We start from the raw sequence: 15,780 nt of genomic DNA on the forward strand, positions 1-15,780 counted from the left end.
GCTTTTTCGTTTCATTCGATACTGGAATTACAGCCCAACGAGCGCAAAGAAGTTTCACTTCAAAAATCAAATTTTCACGAATATCCCACCTTATGGTCGGTAGAAGCGGTGGTGAGTGTTCATTTACTTTGCGCTCTCATAAGATAGGTCGTATTAGCTGATTCGGTCTACGGTTCTGCGTCAGTGACTGTTGCCAGCATAATAGCACATTTGGGTTGCACACATTACTATTACTTAAGCCCCTTCGGCATGACAAGGCGACCAAAGCTGAATGAGATTCTCATATAACTAATTACAAATATTCGTACAGTACCCGGATTAATAGTCACTGCAGTAAATAATATCTTTAATTTTTTTTTCATTCAAATGTAACAATTTCATAAATGTATGGTATATATCTTGGATGAATTAGGTTCAACAATTTGTCATTTTTATTATTAATTTGAATATTTTAAACAAACGAGCTACAATAAAAAATTTCCAAAAATAGATATAAGCAAAACATATTAAGTTTTGCATAAAATTCTAAATATAAATAAATAATAAGTACGTATATATGTTTGCAACAATATGTAAAATACTATCAACAGAATTCACCTACATTTAAAAGTGTAAATATTTCCATCACATCTTCGATCAGTAAGCTACTTGAGACAATTCCACGATTTAAATACGGGACCAAACCTAGAATTCAATTCACGTGTATTTTGTTTCCATATATTCGGACCATATTCTGTTCTCTTTTCGGAGCAAAAGTTCCATATTGTTAATGTTTCATCATTGCCAGATGTCGCCAATCTGGTTCCATCAGGGCTCCACACCACGAAACGTACTCCACTTTCCGGAATGCATAGCAAATCTACAACACGATTCAAGGAAGACATGACGAGTATTTTAAAATCCCAGCAACCATCGTCACCTTTAAGAAACAAGTTCAAAATTGTTTTTACACTGTACTGATACAAAACGCTCCTGCTGAAAATTTATTTGAAGTAAGGCAAATGTTAAATCATATAATATTTAAAAATATAGTGTAAGGGAAAATTGACAACCAGTTAATTTTAAACAAGATGAGTCATACCTTTATCTTTCTTGATGAATTGCCAAACCAAACTGAGAATAAATCACTTTACAGCTATTAACATATATATATGTATATAATTCCATTTCTATCCCCATTAGTTTTAGGTGAACTCTGTAGCAACATGTTGCAAGAGTATAAAAAAATTTAAATAAGATAGTAAAAACAAATATTTTTAATTATTTGACCTTTTGTCGACGTGGTATCTACTGATATCAAATCACAAAGTTTCGTATCATTGTGTCCAGTGTTGGACAAAAGAAAAACTATTTTCCACCAAGGGAAACAAACTTTACTATTTAAAGCGATAAAAACTTTCGGGCAAACGTATGACAAATGGTTAGACGAGGTAAGCTTTAAGTCTGTTTTGAGAGGAGTCAATGTACCAGTCTCATCAATTAACTAAATAGAAGTAAATATAATTTATAACTTTTGCATCCATAATTGCAGTAATTTTTTTATATAATAAAGTAACTCATTAATAAACTATTATATAATTGGCATAAATTAGACATTTTTCAGACTAGTTTCTGTCCTTTTGGGAAGCCAAGAACTATCTATGTATGCAAACCAGTACCATAATTAGATGGGGACCCCATTTTTTGGAGAACTCACCAATATATTTGAAATGTTATATTCTACTCACTACCGCACTGATGTTAAGGAAAATCTCCGGGTATTTATATAATAATATTATTTATATTTATTTTCGCATAATTATTATTAAGTAACACAATTATTACAAAACTGATATCGAAAAATATGCGGGATTGCTTTGACGAAACGATGTGACGTGTCGGTCCAATCGCCAGTGTATCTGGAAACGCGTGACAAGATACCTGCTCTAGTTAGACGCGTGCGGAGGGAGTCGTATCGAATGATGTGGCGCAGGAGTATCAACGAAAAAAGGAATAGCGCAGGATCGCTTTCTAATTGAATGTTATACTAGGGTGTGCCAGTTTTTTCCGAGTAGAGTGGTGTGTATGGGTAGGGGAGGCTTATCTCATTTAAACATCCTGGGCCCCCTAGGCGAATTTTTGCCTAGTATTACACGTATTCAGCGTACTGCTGGTAGAGTAGCCTAGGGCGTGGCATACATGCTATAAGCGTTGAAAACAGCTTTGGTTTTAAAACATATTTAGTATGTAATTAAATGTGCTACCGGTAAGCAATTTTATTGATTTGTCATGTTGATCTACTCTCTACTTGAATTTGTTTTACAACTCATGGTATTCGCTCTTTTTTTTACAATATACGGAATTATTAGTAAGGACACAATCTCCAAGGTTTGTCTTTCTTTGGCCTCTTGTTGAGATTCTGTAAATATTATTTATTCCATCAGCATCATTAAGAATTAGCGATTCCAGGCCTGTCTCAGGTGGGCCAGAATGGATGCTCCTTTGAGACCTTTGAAGAGGGATCTTGCGAGAGTGAGATTTGTGATTTTCGCTCACTTTTTTGAAGTAAGATTTACAACTTTTACAAGTGTTTCCCATAGACTACCCGTATGATGAGCGCTTAGATTGTAAGTCTGAGTGCGTCACTATATCACATTGGAAGTATGGTGAACCCTTAACTTTAATTTTGAATTGTATTTGATTATGAAAATTTAGGCAACTATGAGGCACTATAGTAAGAGAGATGTCCATTTTTCGACTTTCTTGGGACAATTTGGTTATATGTCATGTTAAGTGCCTATGCACTAATTTGGCAATAGTAGCGCGCCACATAGCTCAAGATTTTTGAAGCATGATTTTTGTTTCATTATTGGCAAGAGCCATTCTGCGGGGTCGAAAAGTTACATAACTGTGTTTTTAAAAACTGATCTTGTCAGAACGGACTCTGATTTTGTTTTTTCTGCCTGAATTTAGTGGTTGTCATCTGACGTACCGGCCATTATTTGATCGAGTAGTTGTGGCTTTGTAGAAGTCTTCACAATACTGATCTTCTGGGGTTGTAATTGATATGAATTGGCGTTTTTCTAACTCCCTAAATTTCCTTAATTGTGAATTAACGTATTCTTTAGAGTTTTCGTCAACTTGAGTTATTGATGTGGAAACTGGTTCTGTAACTAGTCCACTTAGAATCCAACCAAATATAGTGTTTTGGGCTAGAAGGGTGGTTGAAATTTTTTCAACATTTTCAATTATTATTTGCGGTATAAGGTCGCTGCCTATTAGACTATCTATTTGAGCGGGAGTGTTGCAGTTAGGATCTGCTAGCTTTAGGCAGAGAATGTTAATAAATAGAGAAGGCGCAAATGTTAGCTGTGCTAAAATGTAAACCATTAAAAGGGAACAACGAAAATGCGCAAATTCGAAAGTTCAATTACACCACATCAAAAAGGTAGCTTCCCCTCATGATAATCGAACTCAACAAACTACACCACTTTAACAAGGAACCAAGTAAATTGTTACAACCTTATAAAGGAACGACTAATATATGTATGCGCAGATGTTCTTTGGCATGCGTGTTTGGTAAAGTTAGAATAACAAAAAGAAATAATAGATTTTGAAGAATATTTATATATAATATTTATTTTAAATTAAAATAATTAAAAAAAAAAAAACGTTTATAAAAATTAAAAAAGGAATAAAACCTCTACATCTGTGCTAGGATGTGAACTCAGGCAAATATTTGATGTGAATTTGCAAAAACGAGCTGTGCTAAACATGCAGCACGACAGACATTACAAATAAATATATTCAAATCTGTCAGCTCAAACAGCTATTGTCATTTACTAGTTTGAAATGATCAATTTATATATGAATATTCTTGAAATTGCATTTCCTCCATTCGCATGTCCAAATATATTTGCATATATGTACACATATGTATGTAGATATGTAGGTATATCCCTCAATATGCCTTTTGTAAAAAAATCAATAATTCGCGCAAGCGACAAAAAAAAAATAGCAGACGCACCATCATCGACCAATAAGATTCGATTAAGCTTGTTTTCTACATATTTCATATTACAACGCCAACAAATTCATTCATAAGGAACGGGCGTATGCTACAATACGAAGTGCGGTCGTTTATAACTCTGCATTGCGCTCTTTTTTCTGTGCGCCTGGTCAACCAAATTTGGTTTTCATATGGAATTCCTACCGCGAATGCGCGAAAATGATGTTTAAATAAAAATTAATGAAATTGAATTAGAATGGATGGCTTCAGTAAAATCAGCAAAATTTCAATTTTACGCTTTTTATCACTGAAAATCCTATGTTGTCATTTGGGTTTTTTAAACCTCTTGTCAGAACCCCATTTTTTGCTCCGCCCCGTCTCCGTGAGAACTCGCACATTACTTCCATGGCGTGCCATCATGGACAGAGGCGTTTCAACGGAGGATTTATTTTTTATTATTATATTGATTAATTTGTATTGAGAAATACTGATATCTTAGGGCTTAGTTACGCAATATTATAATATTTACGTAAAAATATACTTACATTAAATGCATATTTATTTAAAGGTTTTTAAAAAAAAATTCGATTAATAAAAATATAGCTAATAAAATTTTATGGCAGTGCACCCCAGACTCCTCCTTGCATGCCATTGTTCAACTTGCTTCTTGGAAAAAACAAAAAGTGTTGACAAAAGTCATTGTTTGTGCCAGGCTAGAAGAAGCAAGCCTCAGCGTCGTGTACTTATGAATGTATGTGTGATTGTCACATTTGTGTAAATACGCATAAATAAGGGAATATGCAATAAACCTAAACATATGAACATATTTCCTGGATAATTTGAATTATCTCAGGAAGTAAAATATGCTATTAAAGTAATTGAATTGAAATTAGCTAAAATCTCAAATAATAAAATAAAATAAAAATTAACATTTATGATTTGCAGGATTCGAACTTAAGCGTTTGTATTGGGAATGGCTTAACTCCTTCACGCTTACGACCTGAGCCACCGTAAAGCGAAATCGCGGCCGCTTAGCCACTATTTTATTGCTATCTTTTGCCTATTAGATACTGTTCATGCAACGCACAAAAATGTGTTGATGAATTTATTTATAATTACTTATTTTGTTGTAAATTCTGCGGATTTAACCAATAATCCTCTTATATAATTTGAAGGTTTATTTAAAATTACAAAATTTATGATTTTTTTGTAATGTGCAAATGTAAATCAAGATGCGCATAATTCATTTAAGAACATTCTTTGTGTCTTTTTATAGCCTTTATGCGTATTTCAAAAGAGTCGAAGTTTTATTTTTCGATGTTCCCTCTTGTGAAAAGCTCAATTTAGTACTTCTTAACATTTGCGCCTTCTCTATTTATTAACATTCTCTGTCAGTAGTCTCAATGCGAATTTTGAAAAACTTGAACTTTTGCTAAAAAGTCGAATATGTAAACCATATGTTATAGTTTGTAGTGAAACGTGGAATTTAATTGAACATATATTATATTCATTAAATGGTTATAGCATACGTTATAATCAAAGCAGTATAAATAAGGCATATGGAGTAATAATGCATGTCTCAAATGCTCTAAAACACTCCACATCCGTAGATACTATCGGGCGTTGCAATTTTCTCTCTACATGTATAAGTATTAACAATAATTTAAATTTAAAGGTAACTGGAATGTACAGGTGTCATGACATCCCTGAGAATTAATTTATTAACAATTTAAAAGAAATACATGGATACTAATTCTAAGATTAAAAACCATATATTAGTTGGAGACTTCAATATAAATTTAAATGATGTAGACTATCACTCAGATCTACTACTATCAAGTGTTTAAGATATGAATTATGTACCGTTTTTTAATAATATTACCAGGCCTTATAGTGAGGATGGATCATGTATAGATAATATGTTCGTTAAAACAAATATAATTCGATAAATAGTAAATCTAATTGTAGTAAAGACTTATGGAATTATGTAAATAATAAATTAGGTAAAAATGTAAAGGCATCTAAAGATATAGACTACTTAATCGAACATGATGTGAAGATCACTAACTCTGCCGAAATTGCTGATACTTTTGTAAATTTTTTTTAGTAATATGGGTATAAATTTAGCTGCTAAAATGAAAAAACAGATAACAGTACGGTGTATAATATAGAAAATAATGCTAAATAAATTTTTGTTAAGCCAACTGATGAACAAGAAATTGAAAAAGTAATCAGAAACCTAAAAGACAAAGCTGGGGAAGTTGGAATTGACACTAAACACTAAAGTCTTAAAAATAATAAGTACATTTATTAGTAAACCATTGGAATTTATCTTTAATAACTGTATGACTATGGGAATATGGCCAAATGGATTAAAATGTGCAGAAATCCTACCAATTTATAAATCAGGAGACAAACATAAAACTAATAACTATCATCCAATATCCTTAATTTCTAATACAGCAAAAGTTTTTGAAAAAATTATTCATAAACGAATTTATAACTTCATAACAGACTCAAAAATTATTGCGAAAAACCAATATGGCTTCTTAAAAAATAAAGGCACTAAGGATGGAATAGTAGCAATTACCAGTTTTATATACACTAATACTGATAAAAATAATTCAACAGTGATTCCTGGATTTAGCGAAAGCTTTTGATACAGTAGATCATGTTTTATTGCTGGATAAATTATATAAATATAGAATCAGAGGAACCGCTGTTGATTTAATTCGTGACTACCTTAAAAACAGATATCAAGTGGTTAAAGTTAACGGGGTAAAAAGGAAATAATGTAAAGTTCAAATAGGGGTGCCGCAACGTACAATCTTGGGACCACTGCTTTTTCTTCTATATGTAAATAATATCTTTTAGGAACTACCTGAAAACTGTTTATCAGCTTATGCAGATTATACAATAGTTAAATGTATAGGTAAATCTTGGGCGGAAGCTCAATCACAAATGAATGTACAGTTAAGTTTAATAAGGAATTGGATGTTAATAATTACTTAACTCTAAATGTTGAACAATAACTATATAACTTTCGGTTCATATAAAGACAGTATTCCAGAAAGTTTTGAGTTAAAAATGTATGATAAGACCATTAAAAGAACTGATAATTGTAAAGACTTAGGTATATATTTTGATAGTCACATGAGATGGGATATTCAATCAAAGAAGTCATAAAAAACTAGATATTTTCTATTTATATTCTCAAAGTTTAAAAATATAATGAAAAAGAAAGCACTAAAAACAATTTATTACGCATTATTTGATAGTATAGTCAACTATCAGTCAATTATTGCCTGGGGGTAGTTATAAGAATGTTACAAATTTTTAATAAAAATACGAGATAAATTAATTAATCATTTATGTGATAAAAACCCGTACTGGGTATTAAAAAGAAATTTATTTCTGAGTCATTATGTTATCATTATTCCGATTGTAGAGAGGTATTTAATGAATATAAAGGTAAGGCTAAACTGTTACAGTTACCAAAGATTAATAAAAATAGATATCTTACAAAGACTCGAAATATATAGCACACTACAATATGTTACCGCTGACTCTAAAATTGTTAAATATTGAAAATAAAGCAAGCAAAAAGAAAATAACTGAGTGGATTGTAGACACTGATATTAACAATTCTATGTTTTCTTTTGTTTTTCAATTATAAATGACATTTTTATTTATAGATTAGTGCTTAATTATAACAAACTAATATTACCAGGCCTATGTACAGGTGTTTTGTAACACCTCTATAGGTGCATACTTTATATGTAATATTTACTTTGTATCCTGGGATAAATAAATGAAATAAATAAAAATCTATATAGATATATATACAAGTGAATGACAGTGTGTAGTAACATACATAAACACATCGAAAACAAAAAAAAAACAAACAAACAATGATTTAGGCTACCAATTTGCTTGTTAAATTGGAGACCATTTGTTTTTGTGTTGTCAATATGATAAAAAAAATCATTTCTAAAAATATACTGAGTTACTGATTCAACTTACCTGCCATGGAAACACTCACAAGAAGTTCAGCCGTAATTTTACTAAAGCTGATATAGCTTATAATAATTCTTCGGTCCATCCTCTGGTAGTATGCCACTATTTCTTTGCTTGGGACGTGTAGAACTACAATTGATGCCGGAGCCGTTTCGGCTTAAAATACATATATAGATATATACAGGTCATTCCATCGAAAAATTACATTCAAAATTTTTTTTCGTACAAAAACTGTTTTTCGTCTTCTTTGAAGCAAAATATTGGAAACATATTTTTTTTATTTCAACTCAATATGAAAAATTTTTAAGCTATGAATTTTCGAAATTTCAACTTTTGGAAAAAGTACCATAACTAGCCGGCCTATTCTTTACGATTTTTTCTAAGCTTTCTAATGTGATAAATGTTGAATTTATTCGACTTTTTTTATGAATAAATAATTTTTTTTTCCATTTTGGAACCAATTTTATTCAGTTTCTTTTATTGAAAAAAATAAAGCATACAAATAAATACCTTTCACAAAAATCGGATTGACTACACCAGTAAGTGTTTGTTCTTTAAGTTTAACATATTTTCTTCATAATCGAGGTGTAAATGATTCAGAATAATTCTAAAAAATATCTAATACATCTTGTTTCCAAGATATTTATTATTATATCCTAAACAGGGTATATTAAGTTTGCTACGAAGTTTCTTACACCCAGAAGGAAACGTCAGAGACAGTATACTCGTAAAATTTATATATAAATGATCAGCGTGACGAGCTGTGTCGATTTAGCCATGTCCGCCCGTCTGCCTGTCTGTATATACTAAAGTAGACTTTTAGTTTTTGAGATATTTTGAGATACAATTTTTCACACATATTTTTCTCCCGAAGAAGCCGCTCATTTGTCGAAACCGCTGCTATCGAATCACATTAATAATATATAGCTGCCATAAAAACTGAGCGATCAAAATGAAGTTCTTATGTTATATGAAAGCTTTTTCATTGGTGAAGGGTATTCTAACTTTAGTTTTAATATAAAAATTTTGACTTTGATCTTTGAAAATTGCGAGAGTATAAAAATGAAAACTGTAATATAGCTATAAATATACGATACGAGTATTAAAATTTTATTATTTGCTTTAATGTAATCTAATTGTCTAAGTGTAGCAACTACTTTAAATACTTACCTATAACCAAATCATCTCCATTCCAAGGGTGCCAATCAAAATGAGTGTGCAGTTTGCGTTTTGAACAAACTACTAGATATACATCACAGGAACACCAATTATATACGACGATATCTCCACTTGTATCCCCGCTGGCAATGTATCTCATATTCGGTGACAGCATTATTCTGTTAATCGGCAACTTGTGACGCCGAACCTTTCTTACTACTTTTAAATCCGGCACAGAGAGAACATATAAGCACCCCAACCCTGTTCCGCCTATAATTTGTGATCCAGAGTGGTTCCATATTAAGCAATGCAAGTCTGAGTGGTCTGCAGAGAATACTTTTCCATTTATGACCAAAGACTTTGTTGAATTAACAACTTTCCACAATTCTAAAACTAATAAAAATAATTATTATTATTCAAATGTATAATTTAAAATAATTTTAAATACTCTTTGCAAGCGGTTAAATTCATATATTATATTTGTGTGTACCAACATGTGTATATAAATATATAATATAATATATACACTCCAGTTCACTTATAGCATTTTCTTTTCAAGATTAAAATGTTCCCTCATTATATGGCAACATTATATAAGTGCCCCATTACACCTTATAAAAATGTTCCAATTTTTGGATGACAAAAGAACGAAAAATATCAACCTACTCCCTTGTAATTTTCATTATCGAGCTTAAAAAATTGATCGATTCATTACAAATAGTAAATTTAAAAAGAAATAACTATTAATAAGTAAGGAAGGACAACTTAAGGTTTTCGAATATATTTTAATTAAAAGTAGGAAGTATTGCAGTCATAAGTAACAATCTGAATATACACTATTGTTAGAAAAACATTCTTTCCGAATTTCATAAAGATTTTTTACATATTGACCTATACCATAGATGCGATATAAAGTCAACCGGAAGTTCGAAAATATTTATATTATTATTATATTGAAAAGTTATAGTCCGATTTTGACAATTTTAGGACATATGATTAAACATCTTGAGGGTACTATTTGTGCAAATTTTTACTCTGCTAACTGCATTGATGTTTTACAAGTATTTGTATATTAGAAAGTGAAAGAATCAGATGAAATTAAAGTTATGTTATACGGGAAGTCGGCGTGATTTATCATCTGATTTCGCCTAGTATCTGAGAGAAATGTTTCATTGTTCAATTTTTACACCGGGTCCTATAAGCCCTTCGCTACCATGCTAGTTGTGAAAGATAAAGCTTGTTGCCATTTTCACAGCGTATGAAAAAGTGCTAAAAATACTTCCTCCTAGAAAATTTGGTTGAATTAGCTTCAGCGGCTTGGATGATTTGTACATTAAACCACTTAGGGAGCGGGGCTACTCCCACTTTAAAAAAAAAATTTCTGTCACTAGGTGTCCCTTGTTACCTTGATCCCCTGTACCATATTACAGTTCGATATCTTAGTTTAGTGCTTAATTATGGAACTATAGGGTCTCGTTTAATGGCGTTTTATGGGCAGGGAAGTGGTCCGATTACGTCCATCTGCAATACCGAGTACCTTTGGGTGCCAAAGAACATATGTAGCAAGTTCATCAATATATCTCAACTTTTACTCAAGTTACGACGTACACAGGCAAAGAAGCGGACGGACAGACAGTCACCCGGATTTCAACACATTTCGTTAACCTTATCATTTATATATATAACTCTATACATATATTTCCGTTAGAGGAACAAAAGTATTGTACTCTGTAGCAACATGTAACAAGAGTATAAAACTTTTGAATTCCAGACAGAATTCCATAGTCATTATCCGACGAAACCGTCAATATTTATATTAAATTCAACATAATGTACTAAAATGAGAAATATGTGATATAAACTCAATCCAAAGCGACTTTATGTAAAATCATGGGTAAACCAGGAAAAGGTCAATCAAATAATCAGAAATCGGAAATTGATTGCACGGTTCTCTCGCTCAAAGCTAGTATTGCCGCCCTACTATCGGAGTGGATGCTCACTTCTACAAACGAGGCTGCACTACGCGGCAGTACTTCTACCGCCACCTTGATAGTAGCCACTTCCGCCTGAAAAACACTACAGTGGTCCGGTAGCCTGAAGCTAAGATTGACGGAGAGCTCCTTGCAGAAAACCCCCCTCCAACCCTCCCTCCTAGCCTTGATCCATCCGTGAAAAAGCTCACCGCGCCTCTTCTCCAGCGGCTTCTTCCCATCCACATGTCCCTCGTTGGAATATGAGCGAAGAAGGAGCCGCCTCGAGTGGCCTCAGTGACAGAGTGATCTAAATTTTCCGGAATACAGCTGAAGGAGGAAAGAATTTCGGAGTGTTCTTGTTCGGACCTCTTCAAAAGCCCAGCTTCCCTGAGCCTTAGAGCACACTTCGAAGCAATGCACTTACCGGCAATGACCACCGGTGCTATGTTTAAAATAGCATTAAGAGCTATTGTAGGTGTGGTCCGCAGTGCACCGGAGATTCCGATGAGCGCCGCTCTTTGGACCCGCTCAAGCTTTTTAGCCAGTGTGGACCTTTCGAGCGCCTTCCCCCAGACGAACACACCATAGAACATTATTGGCTTAACTACAGTTTCGTAGAGCCACCTTAGGTGAGAGTCCCCAAGATCATTTAGGGGCAAAATTTGTCTCGTTTTTGGCACCAAGTAAAGAGAAAAATGCTCTCCAAGCTTTACTAAATAACTCACATATTGACCATTTTATTGTATATGGAATAAGTCAATTTAAAAGAAGATATCGCAAAAAAAATTTGTAGAGAGAGTGTCTTTAGAGCGTGGCATCTTACATCTAAAAATTGTCGAAATCGGATCGTAACTTTTCAAGCTCACAGATACCGACATTGAGGTTAGTTTGTAACTGATATTTTATTTAAAATATAGGTAAATTTTTAGATATATGTATTATTAAATTCAGAGAAAATATTTTTCTAATAATAGTGTGCCCTTCTGTCAAAAAGGCGTAAAACCGAGTCAAAACATCCCCTAGCCCCCGTACACCCAATATAAAGAATTTCGAATTTCAGGTTGACTATATACGATATATATATAAAAAAAATTTTAATATAACATTTTGTCAACACCTGAAGTTATTTTCCCAGCTTTGATCCTTGAATGTAGCGAAATTATAAAATGTTCGGTTACACCATAACGTACTGGTCTATTATAAAAATTATTGTCTCAAAACAAGTGGACAGGACTGTACATATCATTACTTGTGTATGTCGATAAAACTGCTTGTATCTTCATAAAGACATACGAATTGAGTCATATTTCTGTTGTAGAAACTAAATCACTAATAAGTGAACGTAGTTACGTATTCCACAAAAATAGTATACCAAATATCTTCAGAACTACATGATAACTATAACTTCTTGTATATTATCTCTGATTTCGTTTTATCAGATATCGGAGATATTCGAACCATTCGATAGTTAGTTCTACTTAATTGTGTTGTGTTTTATTCCATATACTATATTAAATATTTGTAAAATTTGTAATTATGTACACGTAAGTTGTGACGTTTTACCTGGATATTCGTTGATTTTGCAGCCAATCGCAAGAGTCTTACCATCCGGTGAAAATGCCAAAGCCTTTATACTTTTTACATTGAACAACATAGTAACATCATCAGTACGTTTCCAAATTATCAAGTCTTGTCCAAAAGATGCTACAATTTGTCCATTCACCGACCAATCCACCATATTTGGATCTAGAAAATTATTAAGTGTTTAGAAAAAATTGCACAATATATATATATATATATATGAATTAGTTTATTGAAAAATATTTTGAATAGACAGCGTAAATAACTATCAAGTAAAACATCTTAAATATTACCGAACGTCGAATCAAAACCAGGGGAGTCGTGTGTGGTTTCAGCAAATGCTAGAGGTTTTGAACGCGGAATGCACCGCCAATCGTATTCACCACTATGTGTATCAAGGCTTCCAAGTATATTGGAGCGACTTTCCAATCCTTTTACTACTTGGTCACTAAGCTGTAGAATTCTTTCTTCTCTCAACTCAAATGACTTATTGATTGCAATCTTCAGACTATTTTGTCTCCAGTAATTAGCTGAAAAACGCTAAATGAGTAAATTTTGTTAAAAAATCATAATTTTTGTTCAATGGTACATTACATACTACTTTTAGAACATCTTTTTCCATATTCTTGGTTGCAAACTTAAGATTTTTGTTTAGGTGTTGGCAATAATATCGACGGGGTATAAATCGATCTCCATAAGATAGAGCAATCATATCGGGAAATGAGGTTCTGAGGTTCTAAATCGAAACAAAAGAAAATATGTTAACTTCTTCTACGCCGAATAATATATGTATACCCTTCACAGTTGCATTTATTATAGCAACTATATATGTACAACTAAATCTAAAATCCAACAAATACGTTTAGCCACGTTGCTTGATTTAAACTACCTTCATGTCGATTTAAGGTTACTTAATAAGGAAAACGATTTGATTGGTTAGTTTAAATGACAGCTGTATCTGTGGTCTGTACTTTAAAGTGAAAGGGATTTTTAATATTTATAATGTAGGTTTCTTTCCTACCATATTTAATATACATATATGTTGTCGCTTACACCATTGTTATTTATTTGGTCAAAAATACATCCTATTATTTGTCACAGGTGTCTTGATACTTGCTACAAATTTAAAGTCGGCTTCGACAGAATGATGAATTTTATGAGAACCTCAGAGATTAGATATAAATTCTTTGTTCACCTGCACAACCTCATTTTCCCATTGGCTGTCACGTTTTTTAATAGAAGACTCGGCCTTTCCAGATTTTAGATTAGCGATCATTTCAGCTTTAAAACAATTTCGAGTAGTACTATGTACGTTCATACCGATCAAATTAACATTGCTTTCGCGTTCTAAAAATATTTGATCAATAGTTGGTATAACAAAAGAGACCAATAAAAATGTTTACTAAGTCCAAAAGCCGTTAATAGACAGGACAGAGTTTCCTATTTTATATATATTATTTTATTATATTAAATAAATGTAGGTGAGTATAAAATAAACAACACTAGTCTATAGAAAATACTTTCATAAGTAATTACCTACAATATAGTAAACTTTTAATAAATTAGAATAAATGTATAAATTACAATATTAAGAAAAATTTCCTCAGAAACGCAGTATTTTTACACTCTCATAATTGTACAGTTTGTGCAATCAAGTGTGTACAAACCATATGCATGATAGCATATTTACATAGGTATATTTTATGTAGTATTTCCAATAGGTATGTACATACATATGTAAACATTCCCTGTTATAATCTCCATCATTTATTCATATTTCCATTAAACATAAAGTCGTCAACTATTACAGTACATAGACTCTACACTTCAATAAGTTAAGAAAACCAAAATCTCCAATCATTTTGTTTATTTCATTGCTTTGCTAGGCTTTTCCACTGCTATATTTTTGTAAGTTTAACATATTCGGGTAATCGTTATTCAAATAAGATAAAACGTAAACTTCGGCGGCAACGAAGCTATAATATCCTTCGCAGGTTCAAGTTTTCTTATAAGATCTTGATTTTGATAGCACAGTTTGTATAGCAGCTCTATATGTACGAATAATAACGAGAGTATTAGAAAAAAGGGGATCCTACCCCACTTGGTGAATCCCTTTATTTATTTGGGATGATTATTGGGCGGTTTGTGAGAGGGAGCTTCGAGGTTTGGGGTTTGGGGATTGTGGCCCCGGAGCGCTTCATTGTAAGGGAAAAGCAAGCTTTTGTTTGTTAAGTGCAAGTTTGTATGTACATTTTTGAAACCACATAATTAAATTAAATAAATAAATAAAGAAAAAAAAAGAAAGGAAAATAAAAGAAAAGAAAATAAAATAAAATACAATAAAAAATAAATAAAAATAATAATAATAAAAAAAAAATTAAATTATATAAAAACAAATAAATTAAATAAAAAATAAAGAAATAAACTAAAATAAAGTTAACCGGAAGTTCGAAAATTTTTCTATTAGGTATATAGTATATTACGAGAATGAGGTATATAGGATCTGATCCAACCCATTTTTGGCACACGGGCATACTGATATCAGATAAATATTCTCTCTGAGTTTCTATAATATATCCCAAGGATTGACAGATATTTTCGATTAAAAGTTCGCAATAAGAATTAGGATCCATAATTTCGGTACCTGGGAGCTTAAATAGTTTTGTTTCGATTTATATAATTTTCGGTCATAAGCTGGCACACTTCAAAGTCAATATTCGTGCAATGTTTTATCCCGATACATTCATTGGTGTTTACTTTGTATACTGGAAAGTGAAAGAATCAATTGGATTTTAAAATTGTGTTACATTTGAAGTATTTGTGGTTGTAGTCCGCTATCACCAATTTTTACACTGCGGCATAAGAATGTGAGAATAATGCCACCTACCGAATTTGTTTAAAATCGGTAGAGCGGGTTCCAAGAAATGGGTTTCTACCTAAATGTAGGCAGTGCCACGCCTATCGTCCAATATTAACCACGGCTTCTATAAAGTACTCTCGTACTATCTCGGATGTAAAATTTCATGTCTTTGACGTATTGGGGAGGGGTTATCATCTCATGAT

The 15,780-nt window shown here is 32.2% G+C and overlaps 1 protein-coding gene across 5 annotated transcripts; it reads right to left on the reverse strand.

Annotated features, from left to right (window-relative positions):
* Positions 1–408: 408 nt before the first annotated feature.
* Positions 409–14,324, reverse strand: LOC106623903 (protein cortex). Of its 5 annotated transcripts, none has more exons than XM_036371504.2 (7): positions 14,302–14,324; positions 13,316–13,453; positions 13,011–13,257; positions 12,700–12,882; positions 9,176–9,556; positions 8,012–8,161; positions 409–919 (listed from the first exon to the last, which is right to left on the reverse strand). In XM_036371504.2, the coding sequence occupies exons 2-7, from the start codon at positions 13,427–13,429 to the stop codon at positions 645–647; spliced, it is 1,350 nt and encodes a 449-aa protein (XP_036227397.2). In that variant the 5' UTR covers positions 13,430–13,453; positions 14,302–14,324; the 3' UTR covers positions 409–644. The 5 variants fall into 5 exon arrangements, with proteins under 5 accessions (XP_036227397.2, XP_036227395.2, XP_036227396.2 ...); XM_036371502.2 differs by lacking the exon at positions 14,302–14,324 and adding an exon at positions 13,913–14,132; XM_036371503.2 differs by lacking the exon at positions 14,302–14,324 and adding an exon at positions 13,771–13,886.
* Positions 14,325–15,780: the final 1,456 nt, after the last annotated feature.

Source organism: Bactrocera oleae, chromosome 6 (assembly GCF_042242935.1).
Source record: "Bactrocera oleae isolate idBacOlea1 chromosome 6, idBacOlea1, whole genome shotgun sequence".
NCBI classification, from domain to species: domain Eukaryota; kingdom Metazoa; phylum Arthropoda; class Insecta; order Diptera; family Tephritidae; genus Bactrocera; species Bactrocera oleae.